The sequence below is a fragment of the Sturnira hondurensis genome, unplaced genomic scaffold (assembly GCF_014824575.4).
Source record: "Sturnira hondurensis isolate 20B ecotype Veracruz unplaced genomic scaffold, ASM1482457v3 Scaffold0020642, whole genome shotgun sequence".
NCBI classification, from domain to species: domain Eukaryota; kingdom Metazoa; phylum Chordata; class Mammalia; order Chiroptera; family Phyllostomidae; genus Sturnira; species Sturnira hondurensis.
Window position 1 is genome coordinate 2,535,649 of NW_028093273.1, and position 17,061 is coordinate 2,552,709.

The following is a 17,061-nucleotide window of genomic DNA, read 5'->3' on the forward strand; positions in this document are numbered from 1 at the left end:
CCCTTGGCACGCTAGTGCTCACTGGCTTTTCTCTCTTGTCACCCTTAAGCCCTTTCTCTCTTAACAAGGAAAGAGAATAACAAAGCGATTAAGAGCATGGGTACTGATTCAAACCCCAGCTCTGCCACTTACTTTAACTGAGCAATTTGGGGCAACCCACATAACCTGTTTCCTCTGCCCCCTCATCTAGACAATGGGCAAAAGACTGATTCCCCACCACAGTGCTGCTGTTATCAATAAACCTGGTTAAGCACTTGGTAAATACAGGCTGCTCTGGACATTATGAATTAGGATACATCGCTTTTGGCCATGAAATTTATAATGTGTTCGCATCTAACCAAACGGTAACACCACTCCACTTATTCACTCCCATCCCTTTCCAGTCCCCCTACCCTGTTTTGTTAATATTTTTCTCATTCCACAGAATATTAGTTCCATAAGGGCAAAGGCTTTGTCTTGTTCATCACTAGGAATAGTAATGCCTAGAATGGTATTGTGCATATCAGGCCCTCAGCAAACACTTGAGTGAATGGTGCAAAGTATCAAAAGGAAATAAACATCAAGAGTCTCATTATAATGAAAAGAATAGATAAATAGATTCTCTAATGGCTTCCAGTTCTATATTTTAAAACACTGTATGCCATAATGGAAACAAGAAATGTATTAAAATTTTAAGGCAAAAAACATAATTTCCAAGGATTTAGACCTATGTCAGGCGTGATAGAGTGTGAATGCTTTCTTGAAATTCAAAGTCAGATTCAAGAGCATCACTTTCGGAATGTTCTAACAGATTGAATTCACTTTTATTCGTCTTGGATGAAACAGTCACTGTTCTACTTTCTTTCTTGACAGAAATGTGTTTCTTCAAAGATTCACTTTTAATTGGTTCACTAACCAAAGAGCTATTTTGCCCTATTCCTTTGCTTTTCTGGTTTACAGGTGAGTCAGATCCAGGACGCAGGTCCTTTCCGGGTTGTTTCTTAGCGGAGTGTTTTTTGGAATGTTCACCTGTTTTGGTCATTTTCTCTGAAGAAGACCTGCTACTTCTAGAAAACTCGTCTTCTTTTCTTTGACCTCCAGGACCAGAAACCACGTCTGCTAAAGGAGAACATGTTCTAGCAATGAATTCTTCAAACGACTCCTGCCGCCGCTCAGCGCCGTACGACCCCACGCTGTCCCCGGATGTCCCTAAGGCCTCCTGAGTAGAAACTGGGATGCGCAGGGAGTCGAGAGGCAAAGGAATCCTAGCATCACCTGTGATTTTCTGAAACTGGAGGGGAAGAAAAAAAGACAAGACAAAATTTCAGTAATGAACAAAGCCAACCATTAAAAATAAGAGTCCTAAACTTCAGTGTTACTCTGACTTTACTACTGAGGCAGTCAACTGATCATTCACAAGATTTTAGAGCCGATGTTTTTCTAGCTGTATCTGGCCAAGTGATTCCCAACTTAACTTTGCTATAACCAAGGCTATGTCCACTATGTTTTCAGACTTTTGTGTTTGGGGGTAACTACCCATTTCCCTTTCCTTCATTAGCAATAATAAAGCCCTATTCCCTAAGAAAATGAGTTTCCCTCCTATACTCCGGACACATGTAAGCAATACCCCATTTGTGATGAGACTACGCCCTCGAGCTGTGGTTCCCAGGACCAGTCTCAGACTGGCCGAGAGGGAGACGGAGACTCCGAGGCAGTGCGGAGGAGAAGCAGACGGGTTTCCCCTTCCACTTCCCCAACGGGGTGATTAACTATCATATGCTGCCTATTCCTGGATCGCTTATTTTTAAGTAATTATCTGTATCAGTACTTGTACCTTCATTAGTGTTCCTTCATTGTAAGCTGACTGCATACAAATAGAAACCTAGATGAAATATGAATAGAATAGACATTTACACAACTTAAAATTTGGAACATTTTCTCTAATGCTTCATTTCTTTCACTAAGGATAGTTTGCTTTCAGTCATAAATTTTCGAAAGAGCTTCCAGTTTTCTTATGTATAACAAATGATATCATGAAATAGACAGATTTACTCATTCTAGATTTAGAAAGGACCCCAAAGAAGCCTCTAGCTCCCAAGTATGTGAATGAAGATTGTTATTATTTTCTCTGACTTTCTCTGACTCCCTTTTTGCTAATCAGTCTTAGAATTATTAAGTTTTATTCTGTCCACTTACTTGGATATTTTGCATTTGTCCAAGGGCATTCTGCTTTGAGTCTGGTCTTTCTTCTTCAAGTGCCTTCTTTTCTTCATTAGGTGGACTAGTAAGAGTAGAATTCAGCTGGGGACGACCTAGTAAGTGAAAGTCTGACGAATCTATACCAGCCATTGTGGCAAGCTGCCCGAGCCTGGACAAGAGGAGGAAAAGGCAATGGTTACGATAGTCACAAAAGGGCAGCTTAGATTTCTCTATACCTAAAGTTAAAAAAATACCTTTATAACCTTAAGAGCCAATATCCTCCTTCAGATTATAAGCCTCTCTCTGTCCCCAATTCCCCTATTTCTCCATATTCCTGCTCTGGGACCAACCACCCCTTCAGCATCCCTCTCCCCTCAACACTGGGTTAACTAACCACCATTCGACTTTACTCCCTCACCTGTCAGCACTCCACTTCAAACACGGTCTCACTGGCAGCTTCAACATCTCCCACACACCTGGTCCTGGGTGCCTCCCCTCCCCCACACTTCCTTACCACCTATCTTTCCTTCCGCTTCCAACAACATGTGCGTTCCTTCCTTCCCAACACCAGCCATTCACCCACAAAACATACGCCATGGATGATCAACACCGCCTTCTCTTTTTCAAAGTGAGTAAAAGGTGGGGGAATTCCTATGCCTTCTGACATATTTTCAATTAAAATTACCGTTGGTTTCACCTTGATCACAAACTATACTTCCTAATTATTCTATCTACAGGTCACCCTTTTGTACTGGGCGCTCTACCAAAGCAGATCTATAATTCTGCATTTCTTTTAAAGTTTAATTCCTCAAATTTAGTACATTACACACAGTTACACACTAAATATGACCACAGAAGTGATGAAAACTGCTCAAGTTCCTCAGCAAACTACCATGTAGTTGTGAGGAAATGACAGGCGTGGAGAGAAATGAACTAACCCAGCATCTTTAAGGAGATCCAAGAAGGCATGGAACTTCTGGAAAGAATTCTCAATGCTGCCCAAGACGCCTTCGTCATCCAGGATCATGCTTGTCAATGACTGAGCTTGAAGGGCCTCAGACAAAGAGAAGTTTATGTTTCTTAACTGGGCGTTTTCGTGTTCCAGCTATAAAAGAAGATTGGAAATGTCTGACATGCTTTTGTCTCACTGTCATAAAAAAAAGTAACACTCTAAAATAAAACATTTAAAAACGCAGTTAATTTGTAATTAATCTAACTCTCCACCAGTAAAAGACATAACAAAAACTCAGAGCCACCTAACAAAATTTCTTATATCTTGGGTGGTATATAAATAAAACAGTCGTTTTATTAATGATCTTTCAAAAGATCACATTTCTAGCTGGTTAAATTCACAATGGATCTTCATTTACATCAGAAAATTAGTTGCTTAAAAGTTCCTTTGAATTAGAAAATCAAATACAGAGTCAAATTTGAATGCGGAATAATTCAATTCTGTTGAATGTTAAAGATTTTAATGAGCCCTGGCTGGTGTAGCTCAGTGGATTGAGCGCAGGCCTGAGAACCACACAATTGTGGTTCGATTCCCAGTCAGGGCACATGCCTGGGTTGCAGGCCACTTCCCAGCAGAGGACTCATGAGAGGCAACCATATATTGATATTTCTCTCCTTCTCTCCTTCCCTTCCACTCTAAAGATAAATAAAATAAAATAAAGATTTTAATGAGAAAAATATTAATTGTGTAAGTTTAAAAGTCCTAAGCCATACCTGATTTATCAACTATATGATTACCAATATTTTTTGGCAAGTTAAAAAGGTTTCCTCCCTTGCACAGCCCTCCCTGCAACATCTGTCCAGTTAAAACCACGTGTAAGCCCAATTCTAGTGTTTCTCAGAAAGGCCATTTGTGCACGATACACCTTTGTCTCATATAAACAGATACATGGTATTTACTGAATGAGTACACATCCTCCAATCTAGTGTATGCACTTTATGAAATTCCCTCTACACTCTCCTTGTAATAATATATTTATATAGAACTTGTCATAGTTTATGCCTGGCTTTCACACACATTAGTCTAATTGTAATTCTCACAACATATATTTTTCTTTCATGGTGTTCTTGGCAGTTTCTTGATCTTATACTTATTTATTTAAATGGTTCACTTTCCTAATTCACTGTCAGTAAACAGTCTTATTATGTCTTTTATGGTACTGTATACATATTATGAGCTTAAAAAGTGCTTTGTTGAATCAAAACATCATGAATGAAAAATAAGCTAAAGTCATATAAAAGTACACACACACAAAAATCCTAAGGTTTTTACATTTTAAAAAATATGCTTTCTGGAATATACATCATATTATAGATCATATGGCCAGTAACTGTAAATTAATACAGATGTTTATAATTGTACAACCAGTTTGCAATATGTCACAGTTTTCAAGTTTACAAACAGTGTGTATGGTTTAAAATCAAACAAAAATAAAGCCAAAAAACTCTCCAAGTATAAAAAACACTAGCTTACCTCACTAACTCGTTTGTCAGCCTTGAGCCGTATCACTCTTTCCTCCTTTAGCTGCGTCAGGCACTCCTCCAGTTTCTCCTGCCGTGAAGACGTACACTGCGTGTCACAGACTAGTCACAGTGTGAGATCCCCAAGTCTGCAGCGACAGATCTCACCAAGATTTGGGGGGCAGAGCCAGAAGTGTACCCAGATTCTGGGATTATAGCCCGTTACTCATAACTCCATACCATGATAGTAAAATTAGTTAATAGTATATATCGAATAATAATGTTGAAGATTTATTTAACTCCCACTTTCCAAAATAGATTTGTGGCAACTCACATAAAAGGCATATACGTGTATAATTTCATTGAGTCAGAAATAAATACAAATTTTATTTTTATTTGTGGGTCCCTTTAATTAGGGAAGCCCTGTTAACATACTTAACACGTTTGAATTATGAAACTGCAGATTCAAATGCATTTTTAAAAAAGTAAACACCTTTAAAGCACCTTACTATATGCTCAGCACAATTCTAGGAGGTTCGACATAATTTAATCATCAAAACCCTACAAGAAAAAGACCATTATTCACTCCACTCTACTTTACAGATGGGAAAAACGAGGCAGAGAGGAGTAGCGCCCCCGCAAGGCTCCATCATTAACTGAGCAGTAGGTCCACGTTTGAACTCCGGAGGGTGGGTGCCATTCCTATTCACAGAAGGGGCAATTCTTCTGTTCACTAAAGTCAATAAAATAGAAGGGACATCGGTGAACTTCCTTACCAAAACTCCGAGAACGAGACACAGACCCTCGCAGTGGGGGACACTACTTGTGGTGTACGGCACTCTAAGAGAGCCCCCAAGATTCCAACCTGCTGAAGTGCACACATCTCCCAGTTACTTAATCAAACACTAGCCTAGGTGCTGCAGTGGAGGGACTTGGAAGGTGTAACTAAAGTCCCCCAAATCACTTAATCTTAAAGTAGGGAGATTATTCCGGGTGAACATGGCAGCCTGCTAAACGGGACTCAGCTCTTCCCAAAGACCTGAAGTACAATAGAGATGAGAGGAACACTCTCTGTTGCTGGCTTTGAAGAACTGTAATGTTGTGGCGAAGGAGACAGGAAGATGTACCCTCCAAACGCTAGCAAGCTTTCCTAGCGAAATGAGGGGACCTCTGTCTCACAACTGCAGAAAGTGAATTATGCGAATGGGCTCAATGAGCTTGGAAGGAGGTTTTTTTCCAGAGTCTAGATGATGAAACGACCTGGCATCCCGTTTCAGCTTTTCGAGACCCTGAGCAGAGAACTCAGTCATGCTGGGCCTGGACTTCGGACCCAGAGAACTGTGAGCTAATAAATAAGTATTGTGGTAGGTCACTAAGTCTGCAGTAATAGAGAAGTGACTGTACTACTCAAACCACAGGTTCATGAACAAAATAAGTGATCGTTACTGTTTTAAGCCACTGTTTTAGGTGGTTTGTTATACAGCAATAAACAAATAGAATGCCTATATTTATTAAAATAGCAAGGTATATTTACATATTTTAAAGGCTTTTGAACAATAACTTAAACAAGAAATTTCAACTTAGTTTAATTTGCCCCTGGTACGTGTGTGTGGAGGGAAGGAACTCTTACGTGCCATCACTGGGAGAGAACTGGAACTACTTTCTGGAGTGTAATTTCTAGTACACACTGACAATCTCATATCCAGGAATTTGCCAGAAGGAATTCATCAGCGATGTGGGCAAAGATTTATCTACCAATATGATGTCATAGGGCTGTTTATCTAGTAACTTCAAGTTTTTAAATGTTCCATTACCAGTTAAAGCTAGCCAAGTTTTTAATGAGGAAAAAGGGAAAAAAATTCCAAACTATTTCATAGAGATTTCTTTAAGAAAAAAAAAGCAACCCAAAAAACCCCACCACGTGAAAGGAGTCGGTAAGGGTGGCTCCCTTCGGAGAGGGGGGATATATCGACTGGAGAAGCTGAGCATGGCAGCCTTTGGAAAGGCTGTACATGTTTTTATCTTGACGGGAGTGCTGTGAGTGCATACTCACGTACACAGTAAAAATTCAGTTTTTTACCATTATGATTTCAGCGCTTTGCTGTATATATGTTATACCTCAATAAAGTATTTTTTACAAAACAAAAACCAAACAAATGAACAAATCATACCACAACCAGAGACAGCAGACTAAAATACTCCATTCTAACCAGTTCTAAGAAGCATGTCCGATTACATGAAGCAGTGTCTCCCTCTAGTGCGGGGAGGTAGAACACAAACTTAGGAAAAAACATCTCCTCCTACAAAGTACTTCATGTTATTTGATAGAAAATAAGAAACCAAAGTATCAGAAAGTAAATTGCAAGGTATCCTATCACTTTCTTCCTGTCATCTGCTCTCCTTCCCTGCTGTTCATTGGCTAGTTGATATTTTTCTGGAACGAAGCTCCCATCATACTGTATATCAGGTTTTAAGTTCAAGTTTTTCCATTTAACATTGAATCAGTCATTTCTCATACAGTCAGGGGGGCCATTACCTTGATATTTTTAGTGGAACACGTAACATTCCATTGAGAGGGTTTATCATTCCATGTTAAATCATTCTTTTATGGTTAAACACTTAAATTCTTTACAATTTGTCAATATTATATGACAAAATAATTATTTTTATGCATATCTAGCATTACACTTTAATAAAATAAATCAATAAAAATGAGATGGGATCGAAGCATGTGAACATTTTTAATGCTCTGTGGTACTGCTCTCCACACTGTTTTCCAAAAGATTCCTAAGATTTCATACTGCTAATGACAATGTACCTGGTATATAACCTCAACTCTAACTGTTGGCTTACTTCTTCACTCAGAGTGCAAGACATTCAAGGGAATGGAGTGTATTTTAAGCTTTTATGCCCAGCACCTGCGTCTAGCACAGGAGCAGATGATCAATAACTACCTGCTGAACAAGGAAAAGCTCTGCCAGTGCAAGACTTGGGTGTGTGGAAGACAAGGTGTGTTTTCCTCCAGCTGGATATCCAGGTGAAAACTTGCTGTCTTCCTTAAATGTGCCTTTCTTTGCTTATAATTGGTACATTTCTTTTAGATTATATTTAAAAAATTCACATTCTCTGGGGCAAAATCCTAGCCCTAATCCTTAGCTATTTAACCTCAGACAAGTTCAATAACTTTTGGCCCCAATTTAATCATCTATAAAATGGAAGTAAGTTCCCACATCATAGAGTTCTTATGAAAGCTGTATGGGTTAACACACATATAAAACCTAGAAGAGTGTCTGGTACATAGAACATGTTCAATTAAGGCTAACTGATGAACATGTGAAAGCAAACATTCGCAAAGGGCTTAACACAAAGCAGCTGACCCTTGGACAACTCGTGTTTGGAGTGTGTGAGTCCCACTAACATGATTTCTGATTGATAGGCAGGCACAGCTCAAACCCGAGTTGTTCAAGGGTCAGCTGGCTGGTGGTGGGGAATCTCATAACTTGGTGGAGGGCAACTGAAGTTATGCTCGACTACCCGGCAGTGCAAGTGGCAGGCCTTCCAACCCACATTGTTCCCACTCGCACATCCATTTCTGTAAGCAGGTTTTTAACTGTAACATAATGAATACTAAAAATGNGGTTAACACACATATAAAACCTAGAAGAGTGTCTGGTACATAGAACATGTTCAATTAAGGCTAACTGATGAACATGTGAAAGCAAACATTCGCAAAGGGCTTAACACAAAGCAGCTGACCCTTGGACAACTCGTGTTTGGAGTGTGTGAGTCCCACTAACATGATTTCTGACTGATAGGCAGGCACAGCTCAAACCCGAGTTGTTCAAGGGTCAGCTGGCTGGTGGTGGGGAATCTCATAACTTGGTGGAGGGCAACTGAAGTTATGCTCCACTACCCGGCTGTGCAAGTGGCAGGCCTTCCAACCCACATTGTTCCCACTCACACATCCATTTCTCTAAGCAGGTTTTTAACTGTAACATAATGAATACTAAAAATGGCAAAGAATGAAATCGTCAGTGTGACAAATAGAGAATACTTTTATAACTATCACTCAAGTCTGTAAGAAAAACTTGTCAGCATCTTAAAAATCCCTCACATTCCTTCCCCATTATAAGCCCCTCTCCTCCTCCCAGAGTTAAATACTGTCTCCTAACACTCATGTCCTTATATGCATATATACCGAGCAATATCACCTGGTTTTACCAACTTCTAACTTGATGTAAAGAGAAGCATAGTGTATGCAGTCTTTCCTATCCTATTTAACTCACTCTACACTGGTTTTAAAAATTCATCCACACTGTTGCTTGTAGCTCTAGGTCATTCCATTTTACTGCTTTGTAGTTCTTCCACTGTATCAATATATATAGTTTGCTTAATTTTTAACTCTTAATGGATCTGAGAGCTGGAAGGGTCCTCATGCATCTTAAATCAGCTACTCCCTAGTTACAGTTTCTAGCCTTCTTGGTCTTCCCTAACACTTATAATCACTTTTCCAAACACAACCTCCTAGTAGTGAGGGGAACGAGTCCAACAATCTAAAATGGCAGTGAATGGGGATTAGAAGCTCCAGGGTCTTGTCTTTACTCTATGACTCAGAATAAACAGTATAGAGGTACAATTTGTAGGTGCTCATTTACAAGACAAAAAGGATAATTTTACAGGCTCAACAGATTCCCACCACTCCACCATTTCATAATTTTCTAAGTATTCATCTTAAAACTTCTCTATATTATCATTAATTTTAACTTTTAAAAAACCCCAAAATATGGCTTTTTAAAAAAAACAAATAGTAATTTCCATAGTCATAATGGGATAACTAGTTTTAAATCTGTCAAGTTTTACACTAAAATCATATTAAGTAATTTTAAAAAATTAAGTATGGAGTTTGATGAACAAAAAGATAAGGTTCCCCCAAATGATGTTTTCCTTATTTATGACCAATTATCAACTCTGCATAAAAGCTGAAATAAAATACAGTATTTTTGAGGTGCAAAAATCTGTCACAAAAATCCAATTTTCTTTTCTATCCATACAAACAGACCTATGAGACAACATTAGATGGCAGGTTTATTAAACAATATAATGTAGGGGTTTCTATTTTAGGAAAGGAGACGATCAACATAAAAACTTTTGCTAGACATGAAATCCTCTTACAGGAAGAGAATTCAGCTGGAAGAGTCGATTTCCTGATTTGTAAAATAAGAATGCTGAATCAGCGGACTACATTCATTCAGAACTATGATCATTAAGGCTCTCCCTAAACCTGGTATATTTTATGGTTCTAAGAGAAAGAACATATATTATTGGTGGCACTTTTTGATTTTTATTTCTCAGAGCTCAAACGCCCATCTCTCACCTTGGTCTAAGCTAAGGAACCGGGCCGAGTAAAGCGACGGGAGGGGAAAGCAGAAGCCTCACTCAAGCTGCCCTAACCTCCTGGCTGGTCGTGCAAGTGGTAACTGTGTACCTGTAACGCTTCTTGCTTTAAACTGGTTTTCTCAGGCTCTTCGTGAACACTCTCTGAAGAATCATCGACCTCTTCCATTTCTGAGGAGGAAGGACTCTCTACTGTCACAGTCACAGGAAAATCTAATTGCTTGAAGAAACAAGTCAAAAAGTACAAGAAATAATACAAACCAGCTACCAAATATTAAAGGACATTTTTAAAAAGTCAGCTTTGCGCAGTGGCAGTATCGTAGCCAATGAGGTTTATCCGAGGCATGATTATTGCTAATTGAAACAAGCGATCTGACCCTGACTGGGTAGCTCAGTTGGTTAGAGCATTGTCCCGATATACCAAGGTTGTGGGTTTGACCCCCCATCAGGGCACATAGAAGAACTGACCAATGGGTACAGGGAGTAGATGGGGTAGTAATTGACATGTCTCTTTCCTTCTTTATCTCTCCCTCCCTCCCACCCCTTCTTTTCTCTCTAAAGCAAATAAAAATTTTTAAAAAGTGATCTGAGTTATCAAGTTATTATTTATAAATGTCTTTCACTGTCCCTTAGTCTAAAATAAGCAATGACAAAGTAAAATGAGAGGAACTTGTTTTTGCTGTGTTACTGTACAGAATTCTGTTGTACATGGTTAGGATTAACATTTAGAATTATCTATATTATTTTATTAAATATCTTGCACATAAGCCATGGAGGGGCCAGGGTAAACATTTTTTTCTCAGATCAACTTTTTATTGCAAATGAAAAATTTATTCTCCACCTCAGATACAACGTCTGAAAGAAAATGTCATTTTAGAAGGAAAATCCATCAGGAGGGGACTGACAGAGAAGACTCGTAATTAATTAAAATGCCAAACACTAAAATTTTTAAAAATAAATCACATGCCCATACACCATTAAAAGTAACCCATCAAAGCCTCATCTTCCAACATCCTCAAGCCAAACTTGTGTAATCCTAATGCAACTCCTCTTTCAAGTTTCACTGCCACTGGAATGTTGTTCAGCATGGTAGTTCCAAAATTTAAAAAAATGGACCTGGTCGCAACCCCACGAAAAGTGTAGAGACCAAAAAGAAGCATGCTGGGGTTACATAACTGCGCACGGGTCAAGGACTAAGATATCACAAGCAGCAAACCCTGCAGTGTGGGCAGATCCCAGGAGCAGGACAAGGCGAGCACTTTTCCTGGCATTCGGGGCCAGCACGGACACCCAGGGTGCTCCTGTCTCAGTCCAGGACTCATTTGTTCTAAGATCATGAGGCAGAATGAAAGGAATTCCATGTGGTCTTGGTGAGTGGGGGGAAGTGTTTGGAGAAGTCAGAGGCTTGGAGAGTTGTGGCTTTGTTTTGGCTTTAGGATTTGGAACTGATATAGCCCCCAGACAACATTTCTTGAAAACATAAGGAAATTCTTGAACATGACAGCTCCACATATCGGGTCAGTAATGGCAGCCACACCCATTTCCCTGGGTAACAGCTGATTTATGGACTACAGAAACGGCCTCCTCGTGTACAGATGAAACCACAGGGCTGCCAGTGTGTGCCACACCCACCCAACCACAAAGTGGCACTGGGAGAGTGACCTGAAGTTTTAAATAAATTCACTTCAGGAAGGGAAAAATGTTAAAGGTTCTGTCCCATTTAAACAGCAAAGAGAATGACCTTCCACCTTTCCCACTTCAGTCCCTGATTCATTGTAAGTATAATAACTACATACCTGCAACTGATTATATAAATCCCGAGTTTTGATCAATGGAAAACCCCTAAAGAGATATCAACAAATTAAATTATATTTTAATGTAAATACATCAGTTAACCCATTAATAAAACTTGTCACAATCATGTATAATATCCACATAGAATTTTGCATAAAAATACATAAGTTCAAAGTGAGGACCTGACAGGCTCTGCCATGAAGAAAATTTTAATAGATTTCAGCAGATTGGCTTTATGATAACTGAGCTGCAGAGACGCACCTCAGTTCCTACGTTCAGGATGATTGAACTTTCCAGTCTTACTTCTTTGCTTGGTAATATTAATGATTCTCTAATTTACTCCTTATGACCAGGATGGAATTGAAATTACTAAGTGTCTCTGGAAGATATAAAACCCCTAAGTTATAAAACTATGTGCAAAGTCTGGGGCCACAGCTCTGCAGTTTATACAATAATAATTCACATTACCATTTGCAAAACAGTATAATCAGCGGTCCAATGGAGACGATGATATATAACTGATCACTACACACAATGAATTTAATGTGAGCAATTTAACATTTTACAGAGTATCCACTTCAAGTCCTGTTTAAAATCAATGCTCTGTTGTCCTAAGCAATTGCCAATTCCCAATTTCTTGAATACTACCAAGTCATTGGAAAATAACTTCTAGCACTCTGATTCACTGACAAGCCTAAAATTATAGTTCAACAATTTTAAGACTTTTACACTTGTATGACGAAAATTACTATAAACAGCTATTCCTTGGGTAAACAATCAGCTAAAACTAGTTAAATCTACTGTGACTCAATAAAGGGTTATGCCAGTTGACTGAGTTAGATTAAGTCTAATCCACACTTGTTTTCCACTCCGCACTACACTATTTCCATGCTTAAAATGTCTTTTTTCCCATTACTGCATTTTCAAAGTCCCACTTCTGTGATGCTGGGCTCGGTTCACCTATGTCAGTCTTTAGTGAAACTTCTTACTCGCATGGTTAGAAATGATTTTAGTCTCCTCCTGACTCCCACGGGGTTACATCTGTTTTGACATTCAAGAAATAACTTTGAAACTCCCGATTATAATTACCTTTAGTTTTTCTTCCTTAAAGGTCCATTAAGCAGAAACCATTGTGTGAGTTATCTTTATCCACTAGAGAAACAGCCAGAGACCTCCCACATTAATAAAAGTGTCAAAATAACGAATTCTGAATGACTCAAGACAGGGAATAAAAACACTCTACCTGTTCCTCTTGGCACGTTCTGCAGTGCGCCAAGGCAGGAAACCGGACACGCCAGGTGGTAGGGGCTCGGGGGCGTAACACTCTTTACTAAGGCAGTGTTTTCTTCCATTATTTGCAGGCTTCTTTGTGGCCAGTCCTGTGTTTGAAAAAGCATTACAAGAAAGACTCAAGATGCACTCAGAGTCTACAGAGCAACTATCACATGTGCACACTTGTAAAACAATACAAATGACCCTTAAAAGTGATCTAAGGCTATTAAAGATAGGGTCATTTTGTAAAAATGTTTTACATAAGCCAGAAATGTTTAAAAATATAATTTCTCCATAGTAACAGGTTAGTACTTTAACTAAAATAAATGAAATGTGCAGAATATGCAAAAGTAAATAAAAATATATCAAGAATTGAAAAATTATATATGGTACATTTTATGTACCATGCATAAACATTCAGTTTGTTGAATATCAGAGTATCTTTGGCATTTCTGAATATCAAAGATAGAGCTACACCCATGACTCTTGCCAAACAGAATCTCCTGAACAGACCAAAATTTCAACTTAAGATTAATTTTCCTATGCAAAAATAGTCAAGTTACAAGGCTGAAAATTCCTGGGTGGTATAATCAATGTTACTCTCCTATAAGTCTGTTCATTGCTCATTTGATTTCACGTAGAAAACACAAAAGACATAAAACCCATTGGGTAAAAGAGTGAAATGTGGAGACTTACCCAACATTTTAATACTAAAGAGTCAAGTATCTTTATATGAAGTATTTGGTAGCAAAAAGTAGCCCACATGTTAATACTTTATTTAGAACAAACCATATATTAAAATTCATATTTAAACATTTTCACTGTCGCTGAAAACAAGTAAAACAGGTTTGTTAAAATAGTTACATCCATCCCTCAAACCTATTTCACTACAGAAGATCCACTTTGGGAGCATTAGGACAGCGTGTGAAATACAGCATATGTGCTTCATACGGGACAGATACTGCGGCGGAGCTTACTGATAACCACGTGACCCTCTGTGGTTTCTCTGGGAAAATCCACATTATCTCTCAAACTATCGAGAAACTCATTCCAACTTACTGTGTTATGTTTTTGTTAATTAATTACTCTCTAATAATGTTGTGTGTACATGGTTTGTATGCGTATACCTTCTCCTTTAATTTCAGAAATGAATGCAAACATATTTATAATTAAAACCAAAATAATTTATATTTATCTTGTTAGGAGAAAAAAATATTCTAGTAAAAGTTCCTCTTTCCTTTCTGCACATGCTATTATATAACAGGAATGTGACACAGTTCACAACTGTTTAACCCTTAACCTCACCTGGGTCGAACTACAGAGCCAGACACGGGTTTGGCTCACCTCCATGTCTCCACATAACGGAGGCAAACACAAAAAACAAACAAAAAAACCAAGAAAGACAATTACTCTCAAAATAGCTCAGTGAGCTCATAAACTTGCCATATGTCCACTCTGTTTAATCATGCTGAGTAAGAAAAAAATTTTTTAATTGTTTTAGTCTCATTCCATGATGCCCTTTTACACCATCAGGTACTAAAATTGTAGAATTCCTAATATTGTTAATGTATAAGTATTTTATATATATATATTTCTACTTCTAATATTATATAAAAACACCAACTTACTTTTAAAAATCTTTACACATAATATAAACTTTTAATAATAATAATAATAATAATATATAATTAGTGTGATACTTCAAATCTCAACTTCTTTCTATTATTTGACTACTAAAATATCACTGTCTGGAAATTAAAATTGGTAGGCAAATCATAAGATTTCTTTGGATTTAATAAAACACTCTTAACAACTATTACTTAAATATTACTGACCAATCAGTTAATTAAGGGAGAATAAGAACACAAATCTTTTAATAGTAAAAAAAGAACTTGTATTTATGAAGATGGTTTTTAAAAAACTACTTTTTAGGTTATTTCTAATCTTTCAATAATTAAAATTAACCAATCAACTCAATAAACTCAATGAAACCTCGTGAATGCATTAAAAAGTATAACTAGAAATCACATAAAATTTAATTTAATACAGACTTAAAAAAAGAATGGCCAATTATATTTAAGCACTGTGGAATTATGTTTATAGATAAAGGAGGAAAAATGAAAATGTCAATATTGCTTGATAGGGTAATGGAATTAGCAGTGCTATTTTTATTTCCATTGTCACACAAAATCAATACCTTCATAAAACTTAAGCAAAAATCTTTAAACATATATTTAAAAATTGTGGTCAAATACACCAAACATAAAATTTATCATCCTAACCATTTTATTTATTTAGTTTTTTTTGTGTATTTGTTTATTTATTTATATGCAGAGGGGAAGGGGGAGAGAGAGGGAGAGAAACATCCATGTGTGGTTGCCTCTCATGCACCCCAACCAGGGACCAGGCCTGCAACCCAGGTATGTACCCCAAATGGGAATTTGAACCAGTGACCCTTTGGCCCACAGGTTGGCGCTCAGTCCACTGAGCCACACCAGCTAGGGCCATCTTAGCCACTTTTAAGTGTACAGTTCAGTGGTATTAAGTCAAACAACAATTTTTCAAAATTTCAGGTAGCATCCAATACTGCAAGACCATAGTCATTGAAACAGCAATGTTATGGCACAAAAACAGACACATAGTTCAATGGAACAGAATAGAGAGCCCAGATATAAACCCACATCTGTATGGTTAATTAATATTTGACAAAGGAGGCAAACATACAATGAGGTGACAATAGTCTATTCAATAAATGCTACTGGGAAAACTGAACAGATACAAGCAAAAAAAATAAAACTAGACCCCCTTCTTACACCATACACAATAAAAAATTCAAAATGTATTAAAGACTCAAATGTAGGACTCAACCCCCTGGCTGGCGTAGCTCAGTGGATTGAGCATGGGCCTGCGAACCACACGATCGCGGATCGATTCCCAGTCAGGGCACACGCCTGGGTTGCAGGCCAGTTCCCAGCAGGGGATGCATGAGAGGCAACCGCACATTGATATTTCTCTTCCTCTCTCCTTCCCTTCCCCTCTAAAGATAAATAAATAAAATCTAAAAAAAATGTAAGACTCAAAATCATAAAACTCCTAGAAAAATACACAGGCAGTAAAATCTTGGACATTTCTCTTAGTAACATACTCTTTAATGTATCTCCTTGGGTAGAGGAAACAAAATAAAAATAAATAAATAGTACTACATCAAACTAAAAAGTTTTTGCAGAGCAAAGAAAACCATCAACAATCTGATTAAGCATTAATATCAAAAATTTATAAAGAACTCATACAATTCAGTACAAAAAAAAAACAAAACAAAAAACAAAACAAAACCCAATTAAAAAATGGGCTAAACCCTGCCTGGTGTGACTCAGTTGCTTGGTCATTGTCCCACAAACCAAAAGGTCACAGGTTCATTCCCATTCAGGGCACACGCCTAGGTTGCAGGTTTGGTCCCTGGTTGGCCACTTACGGGAGGCAACCAATCAAGTTTCTCCCACATGAATGCTTCTCTCCCCCTTTCTCCCTCCCTTCCCCTCTCTCTAAACCTCCTCTCCCTTCCTCTCTCTCTCTAACAGCAATGGAAAAAAATGTCATTGGTTTAGGATCAAACAAAACAATAAAAAAAAATGGGCAAAGAACCTGAATAGACACTCCTCCAAAGAGAAATAATACAGATGGCTAACAGACGTGAAAAATGATTAATGTCACTAATGATCAGAGACATGCAAATTCAAACCACAATGAGGTATTTCCTCTCACACCTGTCAGAATGGCTATCAACACTAAATCAACAAACAAGTGTAGAGAAAAGGGAACCCTCAAACACTGTTGGTGGGAACGCAGACTAGTGCAGCCAGGATGGAAAACAGTATGGAAGTTCCCCTGGAAATTAAAAATGGAATTGCCTTATGACCCAGCAATCCCACTTCTGGGTATATACATTCAGAA

General features: G+C 38.0%; 1 protein-coding gene and 1 pseudogene across 4 annotated transcripts in view; one reads left to right on the forward strand and one right to left on the reverse strand.

Moving 5' to 3' along the window:
• Nucleotides 1-649: 649 nt before the first annotated feature.
• CEP78 (centrosomal protein 78) overlaps nucleotides 650-17,061 on the reverse strand; it is a 29,925-nt gene continuing 13,513 nt past the window's right edge. The window contains exons 9-16 of one of the 4 annotated variants that reach the window (XM_037030334.1): nucleotides 13,082-13,217; nucleotides 11,841-11,886; nucleotides 10,144-10,264; nucleotides 4,664-4,749; nucleotides 3,117-3,283; nucleotides 2,176-2,347; nucleotides 1,814-1,861; nucleotides 650-1,270 (exon numbers count right to left, since the gene is read on the reverse strand). In XM_037030334.1, the coding sequence (XP_036886229.1) occupies nucleotides 707-1,270; nucleotides 1,814-1,861; nucleotides 2,176-2,347; nucleotides 3,117-3,283; nucleotides 4,664-4,749; nucleotides 10,144-10,264; nucleotides 11,841-11,886; nucleotides 13,082-13,217 (1,340 nt within the window). In that variant the 3' untranslated portion in view covers nucleotides 650-706. Of the gene's footprint in view, nucleotides 1,271-1,813; nucleotides 1,862-2,175; nucleotides 2,348-3,116; nucleotides 3,284-4,663; nucleotides 4,750-10,135; nucleotides 10,265-11,840; nucleotides 11,887-13,081; nucleotides 13,218-17,061 lie in introns of all 4 variants that reach the window. The other 3 variants (XM_037030336.1, XM_037030337.1, XM_037030338.1) reach the window with 3 other exon arrangements.
• LOC118976083 (uncharacterized) lies at nucleotides 10,342-10,495 on the forward strand (annotated as a pseudogene).